This window comes from Branchiostoma belcheri, unplaced genomic scaffold, assembly GCF_001625305.1.
Source record: "Branchiostoma belcheri isolate BF01 breed outbred unplaced genomic scaffold, Haploidv18h27 scaffold60, whole genome shotgun sequence".
In the NCBI taxonomy this organism is placed as follows: Eukaryota; Metazoa; Chordata; class Leptocardii; order Amphioxiformes; family Branchiostomatidae; genus Branchiostoma; species Branchiostoma belcheri.
The window spans coordinates 31,314-52,185 of NW_017804243.1; the positions used below are offsets into that span (position 1 = coordinate 31,314).

General features: G+C 43.7%; 1 protein-coding gene and 1 long non-coding RNA gene across 8 annotated transcripts in view; both read right to left on the minus strand.

Moving 5' to 3' along the window:
• The window catches only part of LOC109482733, a 33,966-nt gene that overhangs the window by 9,793 nt on the left and 3,301 nt on the right, over nt 1-20,872 (minus strand). For 4 of the 7 annotated variants that reach the window (XM_019785554.1, XM_019785557.1, XM_019785558.1 and 1 more), the window contains exons 3-18: nt 20,388-20,618; nt 19,432-19,516; nt 18,589-18,710; nt 18,017-18,123; nt 17,532-17,655; nt 16,837-17,002; nt 16,100-16,278; nt 14,944-15,078; nt 13,825-13,986; nt 13,331-13,446; nt 12,372-12,537; nt 11,317-11,614; nt 10,619-10,825; nt 9,162-9,252; nt 745-901; nt 264-394 (exon numbers count right to left, since the gene is read on the minus strand). In XM_019785554.1, coding sequence (XP_019641113.1) covers nt 264-394; nt 745-901; nt 9,162-9,252; nt 10,619-10,825; nt 11,317-11,614; nt 12,372-12,537; nt 13,331-13,446; nt 13,825-13,986; nt 14,944-15,078; nt 16,100-16,278; nt 16,837-17,002; nt 17,532-17,655; nt 18,017-18,123; nt 18,589-18,710; nt 19,432-19,516; nt 20,388-20,618 — 2,477 coding nt within the window. Of the gene's footprint in view, nt 1-263; nt 395-744; nt 902-9,161; nt 9,253-10,618; nt 10,826-11,316; nt 11,615-12,371; nt 12,538-13,330; nt 13,447-13,824; nt 13,987-14,943; nt 15,079-16,099; nt 16,279-16,836; nt 17,003-17,531; nt 17,656-18,016; nt 18,124-18,588; nt 18,711-19,431; nt 19,517-19,917; nt 19,999-20,387; nt 20,619-20,872 lie in introns of those variants that run through there. The other 3 variants (XM_019785555.1, XM_019785559.1, XM_019785560.1) reach the window with 2 other exon arrangements.
• LOC109482758 lies at nt 4,030-8,233 on the minus strand. The gene is made up of 3 exons (XR_002140975.1): nt 8,131-8,233; nt 4,995-5,027; nt 4,030-4,062 (listed from the first exon to the last, which is right to left on the minus strand). It is a non-coding gene; the product is annotated as an uncharacterized LOC109482758 (long non-coding RNA).

Here is a 20,872-nt window from a genome sequence, read left to right on the forward strand (position 1 = left end):
AGAAACTTATTTTATGCCGCCACCAACGCAGAGGACAAATACAGGACGAGACAATACTCATTTTCACTTGAGTTAAGTGAGGAAAGTTATGTAAAGTGCCTTTCCCAAGGGCGCAAGATCAGTGGCATGTTAGGACTCGAACCCGGGACCTCTTGGTTCTGAGTCGAGTATACTACGGTTACTTTACACAACCCCACAATGATGCTTGAGGATTAGTAAAACAGTGCAGTATTAAGTGTTTATATTCTGCGAGCAGTTTTTACCTGTTGTCAGGGTCAGTGTTGAGCGGGAGTCTGTAGGCGAGCTGCGGGCTCCGAGCCGAGCTGTCCAGCTCCGCAAACGCAGAGATGTCCGGCAGGTTGTCCAGGTTGGACTTCATCACCCGACCCGTCACCTGGTAATGGCAACGACAGATTAGACCCCTTTCCACAGCTTTTGGTATATGCATGTAGGGACAGTGCCCATCTATAGCCCTTGGGCAAAAGAGGACCTCAGTCTATACCTAATATAGATCGAATTGTGCACTTTCAAATAATTGTCAACAGCTATTGGTTTTGGTTTTCAAGTCAAGTCAAGGTTAAGTAAAAAGTGTTTTGAAGGTCAACTGAAGAGTATTTCGAAGTCAAGTCAAAGGCATTTTCAAGGTCAAGTCAAGGGCATTCAATGTAACAATGTAACAAGACTTGGAATGTTTCCCAAAGGTCAAGTACAGGTATATTTGTAAGTCATAGGTTTGAAGGTGACCTTGATGATGGTTGCGTTGTCGGGGATGAACTGGACACGGTCCACGTAGAGGTCGATGCCCTCGGAGTTGTCGGGAACGGGAGGCTGGTCCTCGGCTGTCTCAGGGTTAAAGAACACGAAGGGGTCGGAGTCCACAGTCGGGACCACATCAGCATCACTGGGGGGGGGGAGAGAGAGATGGGGAACATGAGTTAGATGTCCGTCAATAATTTCATCGGGTTGGTCACAACCATTTATTTTTCATGGTACAGGATAAATGTGCACAGTAAACCAGTCAGAATTGCCCTGATGAAGATGACAGATGGTCATCGAAATGTCGGCTCGTAAAAATAAATGGTTGTGATCAAAGAACTGTGCTGTGCTATTCACGAATTAGATGTGCATAGTACATACACGTACAAGTCATGTTAATCAGGGGAAGACATACTCCCAAATCCATACCAACTTTACTGAAGGTAAATGATTATAATATATCTTCAGTCAGTATTGACCATGGCAAAATCCTAATTGTTCAATGGCCCTACAGCTTTGGCTATGACTGAACAGTGCTATACAAGAATGACAGTCTCTGCCATATAGGGCATCTGTAAGGGGACTCAGGTCTGTGGCAGAGTTCTTTTCTCAAGGTCCGCTTCTCTTCTGTGCAGTGCAACTGAACCCCTTTAACCAAGATTCAATGTTTTCTATAGCTAAGAGAGTCTTTATACCTATCTATGGCAGCTGTAACAATAATAAACTGTATTTGATAGATAAACAGTTTGAAAAGCATTATCTTTCATGAGAAAGAAAGGAACTTTGTTGTACCAACTTATAACTACAAACTACTGAGATACAAAATGACTGAACTTAAAATTCTACTCCCTAAACAACAAGGGCTAAGTTGTAAGTAAATTGTTCAGTTACAATCAGTTAGTTGTGGGTTTCAGTTTATTCACATTTCTACTAGCAATCTATTAAGTATGTATTTTAACTACATTTGTATTTGTGCCTTGTGACACTTGTCACATCTATTTATTCAAATCCTGTTGTGGCACCAAGTAATAAAAATATGGTACCTGTTGTCCTCTGGTTCTGGGCTGCTTGTAGGGAAAAAAGTCGACAAGCTAAATTGTAATGTTAGGAAATTACCACAAATGTCCCTTGCACAGGTATGCGAAGAGCTGGCATTTGCATATTTGTGATGACTTACTTTTGCACAACAGGTGGTCGACACATAAAGAGCTGTACACATTTGCATGTTCGTGACACTTAAATGCTCATTACTATTTATCTGCCAGGTCTCCTAGATTGGTGTCATCAGAAAAAAGTACTACATTAACCTGCAGGATTGACAGTAATGTTTACTACAGACTTTGAAGCAGTTGTGCAATGCCATGTTACATTAAAGCAGATGTCTACAGTGACCAGATTTTCGCGGTCCCCTTGAGAGGTCTTCTTGGGCAGATTTGAGTCATTTGACAGTATGACAACTACAGATGCAGCTACAGAGTTTGACACAGGTGTGCATGTTACATTGACAGTGTAGGGGTATTAACAACAGTGCCTTCTTATCTTGAAAGTTCATCTGTGTTGGTAGAAATCGTTATGAAGCAAGTTTAAAGAGCAATTTCCAACACAAGAAATTGGACTCACTCAAATTTTCAACTGTACAACTCCAGTCTTTGTCAAGGAATGAGACAGAGACAGAGACGGGGGGCGCCACAGACTTTCTGCAACCTATGATCCACTGCTCACGGAGTCACGTGTGTTATCTGCATGACATCACGGAAGCGGTGGATTGCTCATTCCTTGACAAAGACTGGAGTTGTACAGTCAAAAATTTGGGTGAGTCCAATTTGTTGTGTTGGAAATTGCAGTTTAAACTTCCTTCAGAACAGAGCCTTCAGTGCAGGTGAGCAACTCTCGAGATCCACATTTAGTGAGTACCTCTCCTGTTGGGAATGGTTAGAGCTTCCAGGCGGTTCAGGAGACTGAGGAGAGGGAGTGACCAGTTCAGACGCGGCGCCATCTTCCTCCTGGGGAGAACCAGCTTCTGGTGACTGCGATGGTTCAGGCTCTGGGTCTGGCGCAAGGACCGGTTCAGGGGTTGGCGTGGGTGCTGGCGTGGGTGCTGGCATGGGTGCTGGCGTGGGTTGGGCTTCTGGCTCTGGCGCTGGTGTGGGTTTTGGGTCCGGTTCAGGGTCTGGTTCTGTCACCACCTCTGGCTCTTGTTCTGGCAGAGGATCTGGATCTGGAGTTGGGGCTGGCTGTGGCTCGTGCACTGGCTCTGGTGTAGGTGTTGGTTCTGGTTTCACTTCTGGCTCAGGAGTTGGTTCTGGCTCTTGTTCTGGCTGTGGTGTTGGTTCTGGTTTGAATTCCGGTTCTGGCGTCGGTTCTGGCTCTTCAGGTGCCTCTGTCCTTTTTTCTAGCTCCGGTGTTGGTTCTGGTTTCAAATCTGGTTCAGGTATTGGATCCGGCTCTTGTACTGGTTCCGGTGTTGGTTTAGGCACGGATGTGTCAGTATTTTCCCTTACATTGATGAAGGAGGCACTTGAGTTAAGATCTCAAAATGATGGCAGCAAAACAACATTCAACATCACCAAGTGCTAGGGTATCATTTATTGTAAGTCACTTTTCAAGGAAAAAAGGTTTCAGTAACTGTATACATTTGGCACAAACCATAACTCAATACCTTAACTATTACTAAAGTTATTTTTTTCAAATACATTTCTTATAATTTCTTGAGTTGAAAAGAGTATAAATCTGCATGTAAAACAGGCCGTAATCTTATACATGTTAAGGTAGCCATTTGGCACAAATTTGTATAGGTTTCCGGGTAAGGTAGCAGGAGGACGGTTAATAATAACCACAGTTTCAGCACTAGGGACAGGGTCATTAACCTTCAGCCTGCTAAGGCAGCCGTTTGGTACCAAACTTGTATTTTGGTTATAGGGTTAGGCAGCAAGTAGAAGGTCAACAACCACCACAGTTTCAGTGCTAGGGACAGGGCCATTAACCTTCAGCCTGCTAAGGTAGCTGTTTGGCACCAATCTTGTATTGGTTACAGGGTAAGCTACATTGTAGCAGGGGGAAGGTTAATGTCCTAAACGAATGAAAACAGGCAGTCAAAATTTTTCCGAAGTCTTGGTTTGAATATTCACCTGTCTTCTGGCAACTCCTCCACTTGGAAGCTTGTGGTTAATCACAATGCAGAAAGTTCAAATTCAAGTACAAGTTCAGACAGAATTTTTCAAACAAAGGTTCAAACAAACAAATTACAATGATCAGTACAAATAAAAAAGTCACCTTATTTTTGGGGTTTCCTCCACTTCTGGGATGCTTGGGGTTATCAATAACAAGAATTCAAATTCAAGTTCGACAACTATAATACAGGGACCTTTGCTGTGGTCATAATTTCTGGGTTAGATGCCCCAAAATGTGTTTTAAAAAAATCTTAACGGCTCTCAGTGGCCAATGTGCAGATGTTGTCACATCGGCGCACCAAATCCGTAGTGTGTTTTTGGTACACATTTGACAGATTAGCCTAAGAGGCTCGGTGGGCGTCACTCCACTGTACATGGTGGGGAAGTCGTGTAATAAAGTGCCTTTCCCAAGGGCACAACGTCGGGCCACGGTGAGTACAGAACCCGGGACCTCTCAGTTCCGAGTCCAACGCTCTAATCGTTGCCACATGTGTTTCATACCCTGTATTATGTTGTAGAACTTGAATTTGCTGCACAAGTACAGTGACCATCTAACAGAACATTTAGAAAAACCTCATCACAAACCTTACATTAGTGCTATGTATTGGTTCACTAGACTTGGATCCAGACTTGTAAGAATGTTTAGGTTCAAGTCCAAAAGAAATCTAAAAGTCAAGAACCGACTCCGGACTTATTAACCCCCCAAAAAACATTTCACATACCCCTTTTCTTTCCAAACCACCTAAAACCTTCGGAAGTTCCATAGATTGCAAAATCTTTGCTGCAAAATGTAGAAAACATTGCTATTGGGCATCTTCAAGTGTCGGCCTCCATGTTATGTGGCCAAAGTTTTGCCCAGACAACATTGCAAGGTTGCCAACATGCAATTTTGTATATGCCATGGGTTTAGGTCCGGACTTACAAGTCCGGAACTGAACCTAAACCTCTGGACTTGAATCCGGACCTGAACCTAAATGTGGGTTTAGGTACACAGCACTACCTTATATGCATGCAATGTGCCTGGCACAGTTTTCAAGCTATACAAAAATCAGATAAAATCATGGTCACCTTATTTGTGGGGTCTCCTCCAACTCTGGTATGCTTGTAATTATTAACAACACGAAGTAGAAACACGTTCAACATACTTGTTATTATAGTACTATAGCACATGGTTGTTTGTGGGATATTAATAAGTGACATGGAAAACATTAATTTTGAATAAGAGCTCATCTGTGTACTAGTAGAATTCATCCTCTTCTTCTACAATTTTCAGTCCTTGGGCTAAATTTGTATCAATTTATTTGTCAGTACCATAATCAGGTGTGTCAGTTAAGTCATGTCTAAAGATACAAAAAATGTACTTCAGTCACTTGGGATAAACTCGTATCACTTATTTGTCAGTAACACAGTCAGGTTTGTCAGTAAAGTCATACGTGTCGCAGGGCTCTAGCCACCTCAAAATCTTTTCCGTCAGCCCAGGTTCATGATTGGACCGGGGTGAAGAGTGCTCGCAATCTAGTGGGAGGTCTGGGAACAAATTTTGGATTTTCAACCCTTTAAAAATGCAATTCCAACATATTGTGAGGCAAATTACAGGGTTGAGAGTAGTTGTTGGTGGTCCTTTGGATGTTTTCATACTTTTACTCAAGATTTTTGTCAACTTTGTCCATCAAGGTTGACGGATAATGGTCTAAAAATTTTTCCATCACAGGCCACAAAGTTCCTGAAATTGACAGAAAAACTGGTGCTGGCTAGAGCCCTGTATCGGAACGGGGGAGGGAGAGCTTGTCTTCTGTCCTGTAAAACCCGAGTGTGACCCTCCCGCCGCCCCGAACCCGTACTGTTTCTGTCCTGTTGTCGTGCTGTTCTGTCAGGTCGCTTGTCTGGAGCCACTTGTCACTGTCACACAGGTCTGTCAGTGTCACCCTGCTGTCACGTGTCATGTCCTTGTCACGTGTCATGTCGTTGTCAGGCTTACGCAGCCGTAACAGTGGCTGTCTGAGCACGTGAATCATTCTGTATAAAGGGTACAACAGTGTGTCAGTCAACGAAGAATAGACAAAAGGCAGATAAAGGTACATGTAGTGCAAGAGCCTTTTGAGGCTGTTAAGGCAGTGGGTTGTTAAACACAGGGTGTCCATCAGCAAAGGTACAAATGTAAGACAAAGGGTAAAGGTAAAGGTAGTCCCGTAGGCTTTTATAGGCCGTAGGGGCAGTGCCAGTGGGTTGTTAAACACAGGGTGTCCATCAACAAAGGTAAGACAAAAGGTAAAGGTAAACTAAGGTAGTCGCAGAGCCTATTTCAGGCTGTAGGGGCAGTGGGTTATTAAACAAAGGGTGTCCATCAACAAAGGTAAGACAAAGGATAAAGGTACATGTAGTCCAAGAGCCTTTTTGAGGCTGTAGAGGCAGTGGGTTGTTAAACACAGGGTGTCAGTCAACGAAGGTTAGACAAAAGGTAAGGGTCAAGGTAGTCCCAGAGCATTTTTCAGTTTTTCAGACTGTAGAGGCAGTGGGTTGTTAAACACAGGGTGTCCATCAACAAAGGTACAAATGTAAGACAAAGGGTAAAGGTAAAGGTAGTCCCGTAGGCTTTTATAGGCCGTAGGGGCAGTGGGTTGTTGATCCACTGTGTCTAGGGCACAGTACTGGAAGGCAGAGCCCATCCCTCTCTTTTTACCTCCCCGACCGAAGTCAGGTACCCATTTTACACCTGGGTGGAGTGAGGAAAGGACACAATGTCTAGCCAGAAGTTTCAAACAGTATCTGCTACTTTTTTTTGTCAGATAACTGTCATCACAAAACCAGCTAGTTGAGACTTTGTAAGAGATCTTATATTTATCTAGTTGTTTATTGTCTTCGTCAGAAGGACTATGAAATTGTCTCGCCGGAGTGTGGGGAACTGCGGATTTTGCGTTATAACTCTGGAAGGCATGATTCAACGTCCATGATTTTTTGCAGGCAGATTACCGCTGTTGAGGCCAAAGTCAAGTACAAGTTTCGGCTTCGTGGGGGGTCCGTGCGTCACGTTAGTGCACCTTTTGTGTTTGTGGCTTGTTAGCAAGATAACTCAAGTATTTGTAAAATGTTGATTATAATTCTTGGTGTGGTGCTTACTATTGTCGGGACCAAGGTTAAGTTCGTTACTGAGCTTCGTGGGGGGTTTCGTTGTGACTACAGGGGGCATTTTGTTAATTTTTCTTGTGAGCAGGATAACTTTTGTATGTGTGGATGGAAGTTAATGAAATTTGGTAGGCATGTTACTGTGGTGGTCTCCAAGATTGAGTTCAAAGATGAGAGTCGTGGAGGTCATTATGTCCCCGTAATAGGACCTTTTGTGTTTAGAAATCCCCCACCTACATCTGCTTGGAGACAGCCGACAGCTGGATATAGCTGGGGAACCCCCTAATGGGATGGGATCAAATGACCTTACATTGAGGGATTGTACTATAACTTCAGCAGGGGGAGGATAGGTTGGACATATGTCAGGTTATTTTCTACGGCCACACCAAGTAATTGCTATGGATGACGTCCACTGGAGACCTTAAATCTAATTACCTTAAATTTAAGGCAAGCGCGCAGTAAAAACACGAAGGGCCGAAAAATGAGATGCCTAGATTTGGAATATGCCTAGGCATGAGATGCCTAGATTTGGAAACTAACTGTAGAAGTACAAATGTTAGGACACAAAGAACACAAGTCTTCTATTTGTCATAAAGACAAATTAACAAAACAGCAGCCAGTAGTCACCCTGTTCTGATTCTTTCCTTTATAACATCTTCTCTTACCATATTTTGCGGCACTGTCGTGACACTTTCAACACAGTAAGAATTTCTTGAACGTTTTTTTTTTCCAGTAACAGTCCAAACTCAAATAATGTAGGGGGGGGGGGCTAACACTGGTGACGACGCATCTGTATAATCTGCGGCAAACCGTTTCAGGGTGTTCTGTACCATAAAAATAGTACAGAGATTCTTTTGTTCTTTAGACCAAATTGATTATTAAAAAGATTGAAGAATACGCATGTTAATTTCTCTAGAACGATGTACCTCTGACGAAGACATGAGATTTCCGACCTCTAGTTCTGTATGTATATGGTGTCAGTCATTGTCACCTGTCATGTCTGTCATATACATTGTATGTCACTGTCAAGATTGAGTTTTGTGAACTTGACCATGGAACAGGTGTTCCCAGGTGACCTCACCTTGCCAGCAGCGGTAGAACATGAACAGGTGTGGGGACAGGTGGGGTGGGCGGCAGTCTTCCCAAGGACGCAACGTTAAAATGATACACATCGTTACATAACCTCAAATACATGACATTGTAAAAGCAGAAGCAACACTCGTACTGTCATGTCCCTTTTTTTTAAACCGAATTTAACGTCATTTTTCCCCAACCGGGGGTTAGACGTGCTTGCACCAAGTACAAGTCTTTTTTTGAAGCAGAATTTTTACGGCTGGATGCTCTTCCTAACGCCAACCCAAACCCTAGTAGGGCCTGGGATCCCTCTAACTAAGGGATGTCCCTGGTATACATAATAATCAATATCAACGATACTATAGGTGAAATAATGAAAAATTTGATGAGTACAGCATCATAAAAGATGAATAATAAACACCATAGAATCTAAAATTTCTGTCATGATGTTCATGTTTACCACTAACCCAACATTTCCCAGATACCTTACTTATTGGGTTAGAGTGCCCTTGTAAAGGCATTATCTTAATAGAAATGATTCTTTTCAAAATTAGGTATCAAATGTTAATTATACATGTAGCAGGACCACAATGCCACAGTGGTTAGGACCAGTGTTCTAGCTACAATGTAGCATAGTTTGAGCACAGACTACCTGAGCCTTGTCTGCCTTGACTATCTGGTAAATACTGTAAATCGTGGTACTTTGTGGTACTTTAGATTTACATTCGCGGTTTTTGCGGTCACTTCTGTCAAACCAGCAAACTTACCATTACCTTAAAAAAATAACTCGCAGACTCTGCAAACTTGCACCTGTAGCCACCGCGAACGTATAGTTCTGCGAACATGGCAACCATTTTTCTCAGACCACAAACTTTTGCTACCACGAACTTAATTTACAGTTACTGTACTGTTACTGTATGTATAAAGCGACAAATTCTCGGTCATATCAGATTTCAAGGAGACTAAGAAGCAGGTGAGATTGATTGTGACCTGTGTTCTACTAACTTCTAGCTAAATGAAAATGTGAGATGGAGTTACCTTTCCTCCTCTGCATCGCTGTCCTCCCCCTTCTGGTCAGCGCTGGGGTCGAACACGGTCGCATACAGCATGGAACCCTCCCGCACCACATCTGGGGGGGAATAGCAGTCATTATTTATTGTTGCCTAGGGGATGTCGTAACTGCATTTTTGTCATGCTTGAGCTGTGATAACGTTCGATATGGGAGTTCCAGCCTGTGTGATAACTAGCAGTACAGCCCGGGGTGTATTCTGCATTTAATATGAACACTTATCTATGTTCAAAAATAGACTTAACAAGTACATTAATTTTGTATATGCAATGCCACTAGTAAATGACTACAAGGTTTTTTGATTGTGTGCACAAATTTAAGAAAAAAACAAACAAAAACAAAGCAGAGTTGGGGAAATTGGTTTCACGTGGAGAAGGAAAACAATATACATGTAATTTCATATTTCAATAAAATGCTAAAAAAACATTGTAACAAAGCACAGTTAGGGTGTCAGCCTTTTTAGCAGATCGTGGGGGAGCAGACAAAAGCTAAACTAGGAAAATTGGTGTAATGTGTTTAACAGAAAGGAAATGATTTCATAAATTTCAATAATTTTACTGATGTCATGAAACATTAGCCTCTACCAGGCTCCGCGGATCGCTGGAAAAATAGTACAAATGGGCCGAAATAAAGGGATAGTATACCAGAGAAGATCCAGCCGGCCATAGAAGCTCCAATTTGCGACCCACGGAGCCTGTGCGGAGTCGCAAGCTTCAAACGATATAAAATTAATCCCCCTATTATTCGTAAAAAGAAACTTGATCAGCGCTGAAGATCATTCAAGTCATAAACCCGCCAGCGCCCAGCGGGAACTCAGCCGGGTGTGTCCTTCGCCACACGGCGAACTCGTTCCCGGACTGCCATCGGCAGCAGACAGAAATCCGCACAGATAACTTTGAGTTAGGACAGATGACTGTTTATATAACTGTTTATCTTACAAGTAGAACAAAAAGCTGCCACAAAAAGTACGCCTGTGGACAAAGAATAACACAGAAAACTACGATAGAGGATTGTCATGATTGTTATAACCTCCAAAATACGGAAAGGGCCACAGAACGTCAGGAAAGTTCGCCAGTACAAGTCAGAGGGCAAAAAATGCGTCAGGAAAAAGACGAGACAAGACCGTTATAACTTCAAAACTTCGTGACCTCTGAGACTTCCTGTCACATGGCCGCTCGTGTCAGGTCCGTCACGGACGAGTCGGAGAGCAATAAAAGGGGTACTTAACCACTTTGCACCTATTAGATAGCGATTAGTGAACTTCAAAGAAGCTTGCGACTCCGCACAGGCTCCGTGGGTCGCAAATTGGAGCTTCTATGGCCGGCTGCATCTTCTCTGGTATACTATTCCCTTTATTTCGGCCCATTTCTACTATTTTTCCAGCGATCCGCGGAGCCTGGAAGAGGCTAATGAAACATGACCTGACCTTTATCAGTGAACGACCTTGGCACCTTGCCGACGGCAGTCTCGGGGACGTTGCCGGGGACGACTGTGATGGTCTGTTCGCCCTCGATGACGTCCCAGTGCGGCCGCGCGCCCCTCATGGGGGGTCCCCCCTCCCCCGCAGCATCCTGGGATAGCTCCTGCCGGTACACCGGGATCTTCACCCAGCCCAGGTTCACGGGGACCGAGGCTGGAACAAAGGTCAAGGTCACGGTCATGGTCAAGGTGAAACAGAAACAGGTGATGGTCAGCAGTAAGAGGTCAAGATGAAGGTCATTGTCAACACAACCAGGTCAAAGATCTAGGACTATCAGCATGGTGACATGACCAAGGAGAATAAGATCACTTATTTTGAGGAAGGTCAGTATGATACATTTTGATTTGATTTATTGAAATTGTAACAATACAATTATACACTTGGGACACATGCAGCTGTTGCTGGTATTGTGTCCCACACATAGAAACAAATGGACAGGACAATACTCATTTTCACTTGAGTTAAGTGAGGAAAGTCGTGTAATGTGCCTTTCCCAAGGGCACAAGATTGGTGGCATGTCAGGACTCGAACCCGGGACTTCTTGATTCCGAGTCAAGCACTCTGCCGTTATGCCACACGACCCCACTTGTGTGGGAACTAAAGTATAAACTCTGTTTCTACCAAGGTAGAGAAAGAAAACGAACCTTTGTCGTCCTCCCCCTTGCCCCTGTAGCTAGCCCTGACGATGGCGTACGGCTGACTGTCCGGCCCGAAGTCCACTCCGTGGAACTGTGAAGGGTCCAGGTTGTTGAAGACCAGATCCTCCTTAAACTCGATGGAGTAGGTGTCCACATACTCGCCCAGGTTGGACTGCAGGTTCTGTTTCTTGTCTTTAAGACGGGGTTCGGTGACGGTGGACTTGGAGCGCAGCTTGATGTCGCCGAAGTAGACGGAAGCAGTCAGACGGACATTCTTGTGGTCAAAATGAGCAACCCAGTCCTCCTGGGGGAAGAGAAAAAAAATAAAATTTTCTCCAGGAACAAAGCAAATTTACAAAACGTGGCATTGCATGGCCTAATGGTCAGAACCAAGAGGTCCAGGGTTTGATTTCCTCACTCTCACTCACTCTCACTGTCCGGTTTATCGTCTGTTGTTCCCCGTCTTCCAAGGGTTAGACGTGCTTGCACAATACTTCTGGGGCTTGATGGCAGTACGCCACTTGTCTCTGTCCTGTGGGTTGATTTTATCTTTACCTGACAAGCCCAATGCTGTGTCCTTGGAAGGGGCTATCCTCCCAGTTCAGGGCCTTTCGGATAATCTGTTTTATGGGTTTCCTAACATTGATGATCTTGTCAATGAGGACACTCATGGATTTGCAAGAATTGCAAATTTGCTACTAAGAATTTTTTCAAACAAACAAAATTAAAAAACTGCCTGGACACTTTTCTCTTGGAAGAATATAATACAATGTCATGTATATATATATAAAGACTCATCACAAAAGCAAGCTATCATAAAAGCAAGCTACGTGTACAGGCTAAGTCTTTCACTATGAAAGTAGTTGAAGTGGATGTAAATAGTAGTTTGTTTGTTAATAATGTAATGTTTGTATTTTATAATGACATTGTGTATAATAGAACTCCAGGAAGAGTAGTGGTGTATTATCACTAATAATTATTGGAGATTCCTTAAATAAAAAAACAAACAAACACTTGGCAGCCCCAGACATCTTGAAAGGTCTCCTTTAAGAAGTTCTCACCTCTCCTTCCGACGCCCCGTCCCCGGGCCGTTGTCTCAGCAGGATCAGCTTGACCTTGAAGTTCCTGAGTCCGACCGGCCCCAGCTCGTCAGGCTCAAGGTCAAACCTGGGGGAGGGGGAGGGTTCCGGCCTGGTGCGGAGGGGGGACTGTGCAGGTATGGCCGTGCTGGGGGGGTGGAGAGAAAGGGAAGTTAAAGAATTATGATCATGAAACGTCGATGAAGGTCAGACATCCAGGTAATAAGATACACCAAAAAGCAGTTACTCAAGCAACTGGATATGATTTTGGAAACGGTTAAACGTTTCAGCTAGTATCCACTAGCTTTCGTCAGTGACAATAAGAGACCAGGGGAGAAATACAGGTTTATAAGCACAAACTATTGATTGATATGCAAATAAAGTGAAGACAAATTTTTGGTAGGTAGGGATTATCTTTTCCTTTTCCTTCTTTTTTTATTAGACTTTGACATTCTCTAGTGATGCAACTTGTGATCTAACAAATATACAATACAGTTTAACAAAGTAAAACTTGCATGAGGACACTTATATTTTCAATGTCAATGTTAGAAAACCTTTTTATCACTCAGGTGTCAGATCATAGTCGATCAGCTTGAAAAATTTATGACCCTTGCAGGGGTCCACCCCCCCAAAAAAATCTAGGTTGGCACTTTTTTCTAGAGTTACCCTCCCAGTAGTACATACATTCTGCAGACGTACGTACACTTGCTTTAACTGTTCTCCAACTCAAAATTTGACTCACCAGAAATTTTCGACTGAATCACTCAGTCTTCCTCAGCTATCTGACCCAAATGCTGTGGACACGTGATTTTTCCCACGTGTGACGTCAGCCAAGTGGTGAGTCAAATTTTGAGTTGGAGAACAGTTCAAGTTTTTCATAATGTAATTTACCAACTCAGATGAACTTTCATGCTGTTGCTTTAGTGTTCCTGTAGCCTTACCTGGGGCGCCTCCTGTTGAGAGTTGGGAGATCTGCAGGCAGCCCGCCCTGCTGAAGGTGCATCCATCCCCGCTGTATGTCTGCTGTGTACAGGCGACAGGGCTCTAGGAGGAGTACCTGAAAACAACAGAAAATTCAAGAAAATCCTAAACTACCAGACTGAGCTTTTGGTTAAATCTGTAGTTTTCACTGTCTGACGTATGCTCGTACATTGTATAAAAGGTAAACACAGCCCCATAGCCTTTTCTGATCATAGGGTCAGTGAGTTGTTGATCCAAATGTGTCTAGGGCATGGTATTGAAAGGTGGAACCCATCCCTCTCCTTCCACTGCCTTTTAACTCCCCAACCAAAAAGTCAGGTACCCATTTTACACCTGGGTGGAGTGAGGAAAGTTGTGTAAAATGCTTATCCCAAGGACAAAATGTCTGGTCATGGATTGAACCATTTAAATGTCCACTTTATGTATAGAATGTACCATAACCATTTCAGCCTACCCCTTTCATAGTGTGGTAGTCCGTAGCCTGGAGCAGCAGGTCCCTTAGGAGCAGCAGGATCACCAGGCAGAAGTCCTCCAACACTTTGTGCTTCCAGTCTGTCATGAAGGCCTGATCCCAGACTAACAGCACAGCCTGGGCATCCAGTACACTCACAAAGCCCTGCAACATTCAAACATATGCTCACAAAAACCTCGCCTAGAGGGCCTGGTCCCAGACTAGCCTGGGCATCCAGTACACTCACAAAGCCCTGCAACATGCAAACATATGCTCACAAAACCTCGCCTAGAGGGCCTGGTCCCAGACTAGTCTTGGCATCCAATACACACACTCACAAATACAGACTATAACACACACACACACACATACAAACACACACACACAAGTACAAACAAAACCAAAACTATCATGCAAGGAACAGTCCAGGGAGGAAGAAAGAGGGGTAGGTAACGGAAAAGATGGGAGGATAATAATCAGGGAATGGACTGCCAGGACACAAAGTGAAACATTTTGGAAAGAAGAACAGAAAACCAAGAAGGATGGAGAAACTGGTTGTCAGATCATTTGTGGTGTCCCAACAGTCAAATACTAGTAGTTAGACTAAGGGATGGATAAAATAAAGTAGCCTGGTTACCAATCCTATTTTAGCTTCTGAGTCTCTTTTGTCTTCTCCGCAAATTGAGAGAGAGGACAAAAGAAACTCTGCAGCTAAAATAGGATTGGTAACCAGGTTAGAGATCAGTTGAAAATGGGGCTGTGCAATAACGAAGAAGAAAAAAAAAACACACATGGAAGAGAAACAAAGCTTTGGAGCAAACATAAGGAGGAATGCACTCAGAATCGGACTTCTTTGCACGAGGGATTAAAGAGGCCATCTACATCAGGGCATTACAACCATCCCTCAACAGAGACGGGGGGGCGCCACAGACTTTCTGCAGCCTATGATCCACTGCTCACGGAGTCACGTGTGTTATCTGCATGACGTCAGGGAAGCGGTGGATTGCTCATTCCTTGACAAAGACTGGAGTTGTATAGTCGAAAATTTGGGTGAGTAAAATTTGTTGTGTTGGAAATTACAGCTTAAACTTGCTGCATAATAAAGAAGAAACGACCCCTGACCTCTCCGACCCACTTGCGTACGAAGATGAGCGGGTTAGCGAGCAGCTCGGGTGACGGCTGGACGGGTTTCTGCCCCCCCTTCCCACCGGACTGAGCCTGCTCCTTCTCCTTATGGATCAACTGTACCAGGAAATCCTGAACAACACATGGCAAATATCAACTATCAACATACGTCGATGAAGGTTAGACATCCAGGTAATACGATACGCCAAAAAACAGTTACACAAGCAACTGGATATGATTTTGAAAACATTAGACGTTTCAGCTAGTATCCACTAGCTTTCGTCCGAAAGCGTTTTACAGTCACTGACGAAAATCCACTAGCTAAAACGTCTGACGTTTTCAAAATCATATCCAGTTGCTTGAGTAAATGAGTAAATGCTTTTTGAATTATCAACATACTATCATGAAAGTTCATCTGTGTTGGTAGTTACATGTTTAAAGTTAAAACTTTTGATCCAACACAAAGAAATCTCTCAGCTAGAGCTTTCGACCAGTCACTCTGGTCTTCCTCTGTCAGTAGACTGACCCAGTGAAGCTTGTCACATGGCTTCTTCTGAAGTGTGACGTCAACACTGGGTCAGTCTACTGAGGAAGACCAGAGTGACTGGTCGAAAGCTCTAGGTGAGAAAATTTTTGTGTTGGACCAAAAGTTTTAACTTTAAACAATTATCAACATCAATCAATCAATTTATCAATATATCAGCTACAGAACCAGGGAATCCTGCACAACACAAGGCGATCAATCATCAATACATCAATAATTATACATGAATATATTGACTACAGCACCTGCAGTACACAGGTCCAAACATGTTGCAAATTTAAGTCAATATAAAAGTAGTTAGGAGCCTGCCCTGGACCAAGATATCTCTAGAGGTTGGGAGTTTGAGTCCCAGCTGTTGTCTCTCATCCAACATGGATGGAAAGCTTAAGGGTTGCAGTCCTTAGGACTGGAATTTAATCTATGGTCCACTGATAATTGTGCTTGTTGAAATGAGCTAGGCAAATTTTCTGGCTACAATGAAGCTGTACCTAGTGTCACCACAAGAGGATAGTTAAGTTAAACACTTTAATAGCAAGCTAAACCGGTGCACTCTCAATTTCAGCACACCTGGTGTACTCTCACTCTCACTTTCAGCACACCTGTGCTCACCTTGGGGTCGAAGGAGACGTTCTTGAGAGAACACTCCAGCAGGTGTCTGTGCAGGTGTCTGTCCTCCTGTTTCAGACGGTCCATCACTCGCTCGGCGATGGCGAAAACCTCCGGCCACTTCGGGAAGCGGGAGTCCACCAGAAGCTTCAGGTACATGGCCAGCTCATAGGGGTGTTCCTCTGGAAAATAGTCATTACAACACAGTTAATGTATGAGTCTCTGTGTGTGTTGTGTGTGTGTATGTGTGTGTATACATGTATGGGTGTGTCTGTGTGTGTGTGTGTGTGATTGTGAGTGTGCACGTGCATGCGTGTGTGCGTGCGTGTTTGTACATGGAGTTTATTTTGGAGCTGAGGTCATACATGTACAGGATATTCAGGACTCACACAAACAAACAAACAAGCAAACCTTGATCAGAGCCCTCCCTATACACCAACTGCAGAGGGAAGAGCCAGTGGATCAGGTACGGTTCATAGCTGCGATCGTACGTGTACAAGATGTTCGCACACACACACACACACACACACACACACACACACACACACACACACACACACAGACAAACAAACACACAAACACACAAACCTTGATCAGAGCCCTCCCTATAAACCAGCTGTAGAGGAAACAGCCAGTGGATCAGGTAGGGTTCGTAGCTGCGATCGTAAGTATACAGGATGTTCAACACTCACACACACACACACACACACACACACACACACACACACAAACAAACAAACCTTGGTCACAGCCCTCCCTGTACACCAGCTGTAGTGGAAAGAGCCAGTGGATGAGGTACGGTTCATAGCTGCGATCGTACGTGTACAAGATGTTCAGGACTCGAGCTGCCTCCTTCAACTGCTCCGGCTGACTGTACGCCTGCATGCCTGGAGTCCGGTCATACATCTGTAAACAACAAACAAACAAACACTCACATTTAATATATTGATAAACAACTTGTAATGGTACAAGGTATGATGGTATGTATGACTTTGTATGCCTTGTGTATACAGAAAGCCCCACTTAAAGCACGAATATGTGTCACAGCAACAACAGGCACGTTTCTATCATGAAAGTTCATCTGTGTTGGTAGTTACTAGTACATGTTTAGAGTTAAAACCTTTGGTCCAACACAAAACAGTTCTCTCACCTGGGCCTAGAGCTTTCGACCAGTCACTCTGGTCTTCCTCAGTAGACTGACTCAGTAGACACATTTCTAAAAATCATTTCTAAATATCATTTCTAAATATTTTGTAAACAAAATTAAATGGCACAGGTCCATGTATCACTCCATGTGTTTGTGCATCAAATGAGTCAGTCTTACAGGTTATAATGTAAACTGTGAACTTCATAGGTATAAAAAACTACGGTTACCAATAACTGTACAATGGTATGGTCTAGTATAAAAATAGTATTGCTAACAACATTACTGTACCTCTATGACGGCATTTTCCACCAGTCCAGAGATAGGAGATCTGGTGGCACTCTTCAGCTTCAGTGCCTGGACACCCTGCACGATGCCTCGTCCGAACCGCTCACGTAGCATCTTCTCTACATTCCTACGGAGGAAAAGTAAAAAATTCAAATTGATTTCTGAGGGTACGATGAGTCAGACCTATTGTTGTCCTTAGTAGTTGGTGATGATGTGATAGAGCTAGATGCCGCCGCGCCGCGTGCCTGCAAAGCTGGTGTGTTAAGCTAAAGGATGATTTTATTCATATCCTTTCTTTTCACTTGCAACATGCCAGTTGAGTGAAATACAACAGTATATCGAAAACTGTTTTATCTATTTATTCCACTTATTTCTGATTTCTATAAACGGTAATTAAAATCCAGCATGTTATGAACTAATGTTAAAAAACAGGACAAAAACAAGCCAAATTCCTTAAGCGCAGAATCTTTGTCTTGAAGACTCCTTACACGGAGTGGTCCTTGATCTTCCTCCTCTCCTCCTTCATTAAGACATCTGTCCAGACATACATCCTTAAGGTTCCCGGCAGCTGCTTTCCGAGCAGCCGGCTGCACACCTAGTGATTAGTTTATTGAAAAGAACAAACAACACATCAGACTTGCAGTAAAAACTGAATTGTGCTGATATTTACAACTTTTAGGATTATGCAATACTAGTAGATATAAAAGGGCAACTTACGCTTGTAATATACTAAATTTATAAAAACCATCGTCATCGTCATATTATTATAATAGTAATACTTGCAAAGGAAATGCATAATGTTTACCTTCAGACATGGTCTGCCCTGTTAATTTTTACTCAAACATATTCACATACATGTACTACTAGTATATGGTGACAGGAGCAGAGCAGACCATGAAATTGCAACATTATGTAACCCAACACCAGTCACCATGGTGACAGACATCAACAAATCATGTCATTGGCCAGGTCAGAGGTTAGTGGTTGGAGAAGAGGAAATTGAGTAAAAACAATATGTTTTCCTTCGGTAAACATAATAAGTAAAACAATATAGTAATACCTCCTGGAGACGTCTTGGGTCTCGCTTTAAGATGGCGACGACGTGTCTGCCGAGGGAGTCGCTGGCCGGGCCCCAGGACTGGGGGGGCTTACCTCCCTGTAACCTCGCTGTGGAGTGACGATCTGTGGGGGGTCAATCAATTGATCAATATATCTTTATTTATTTATTTATTTATTAGACTTCCAATGCAACAGCAAGTAGCATGGAGGAGAGACAAAACAGGTGCATAATTGCACCTCTGCCAGTTGTCTCTCCACATACAAAATACATACTAAAACAGACAATTCAACTGACAACATACTATAACATATTAAGATATATGACAATAATGTGACAACTATAGGGCAGTTATCGTGGCCTTGTGGCCATACAGGTCGTACATCTGCAATATCAATCAATCAATCAATCAATCGAACGGTTCATTAATATACATGTACACGTACAAGTACATGTATGCCTCAAAATAATTGAACAGATATTGTACATATGAATATTAATGGAGCATCCCTCATTACTTCATGACTGGTGCAATAGCTCAATCAGTAAAGTGCTCGCTTTGTACCCGGTCATACTAAAGACTTTAAATACGGTACATATTGCTTTCTCTGCTTAGCACTCAGCATCTATGAGAAAGAGTATGGGAAGGTCAAACACACACCACTACCAGTGGACTAGCCCCCTGCTGTAGTGCTTGCACTACTGTGCAGCCCTAGGCTACAGAAATAGAGATGAGCGCCACCCCTATGCTCTGCACAGAGTAAAAATTACTTCAGATTCTATCACTATGCATTTTGACTGTACAGGGAAAAGGGAAAATGGAACGTAGTGGCTGATGTAAGTCACCTTGTCGTTTCACATCCCCATGCTGCTGGCGGTTGTTGGGGCGGCCGGGCTGTTTTTCTTTCTTCCATGTTGGCTCTTCCTCGTTCTGTAAGGAACATGGGCACTGTGAAAACTACACAATCAGTCCAGAGAAAAAGAAAAATTCAAGACTACAAAAACCAGTCTTTGGTAAGAATTACAATGACAATGAACTTTATTGCGTATTCACACCCTACACGGGCCAAATGCACTAAGTTAGATTTGAGTTAACTTGGGTACAAGAATAGAAGAAGCAATTGTTACATTTGTGTGCTATTTCTCTATCTACAGGATCTAACTACAGGATCTCTGTGCTTTTTGAAACATGTATGAACAAATTACGTAGTTTTTCATTTACATCGTTGCACTTGGATGTCATAATATGTTAAACTTTGAACAATTCTGTTTACAGTCATTAGGAGTTTATGGAAGCCCCTTCACCTGGTAGGTGTGTAACACCTGTCTCACCTGTCTGAGCTGATCCTCTATGACCAGCTGCCTGTCCATGCCTGTGTAGAACACCTGGTACCTGTGTAACACCTGTATCACCTGTCTTAGCTGATCCTCTATGACCATCTGCCTGTCCATGCCTGTGTGGAACACCTGGTACCTGTGTAACACCTGTGACACCTGTCTCACCTGGAGTAGAACACCTGTCTCACCTGGAGTAGAACACCTGTAACACCTGTCTCACCTGTCTGAGCTGATCCTCTATGACCAGCTGCCTGTCCATGCCTGTGTAGAACACCTGGTACCTGTGTAACACCTGTATCACCTGTCTCACCTGTCTGAGCTGATCCTCTATGACCAGCTGCCTGTCCATGCCTGTGTGGAACACCTGGTACCTGTGTAACACCTGTGACACCTGTCTCTCCTGTCTCACCTGGAGTAGAACACCTGTCTCACCTGGAGTAGAACACCTGTAACACCTGTCTCACCTGTCTGAGCTGATCCTCTATGACCAGCTGCCTGTCCATGCCTGTGTAGAACACCTGGTAGGTGTGCTCCACGAATTCAACCATCTCAGGTGCGGTGTCTGCCTGGTAGTCCTGTCCCGGCGCTCGCTGGCAGCCGACGTCCCGCGCCGCCTTGTACAGCTGCTGCTGCAGCCACGCCTGCGCCTCCTTCTTCAGAACGTCCTTACGGGCGGGGTCCACCGCAGGCGGTTCCTGGAAAGTGGAAATTTAATCTTAATCCTTCCTTAAAAACCGGTGCAATAGCTCAATTGGTAGTGCTCGCTTTGTAACCGGGAGGTCTTGAGTTCAAACCCCGGCCGGGTCATACCAAAGACTTTAAAAATGGTACACACTTGCTCTCTGCTTAGCACTCGGCACGTATGAGAAAGAGTGTGGGAGGTCAAGCACACAGCACTACCAGCGGACTCCCCCTGCTGTAGTGCCCTGCACAACTGTGTGTCGCCCAA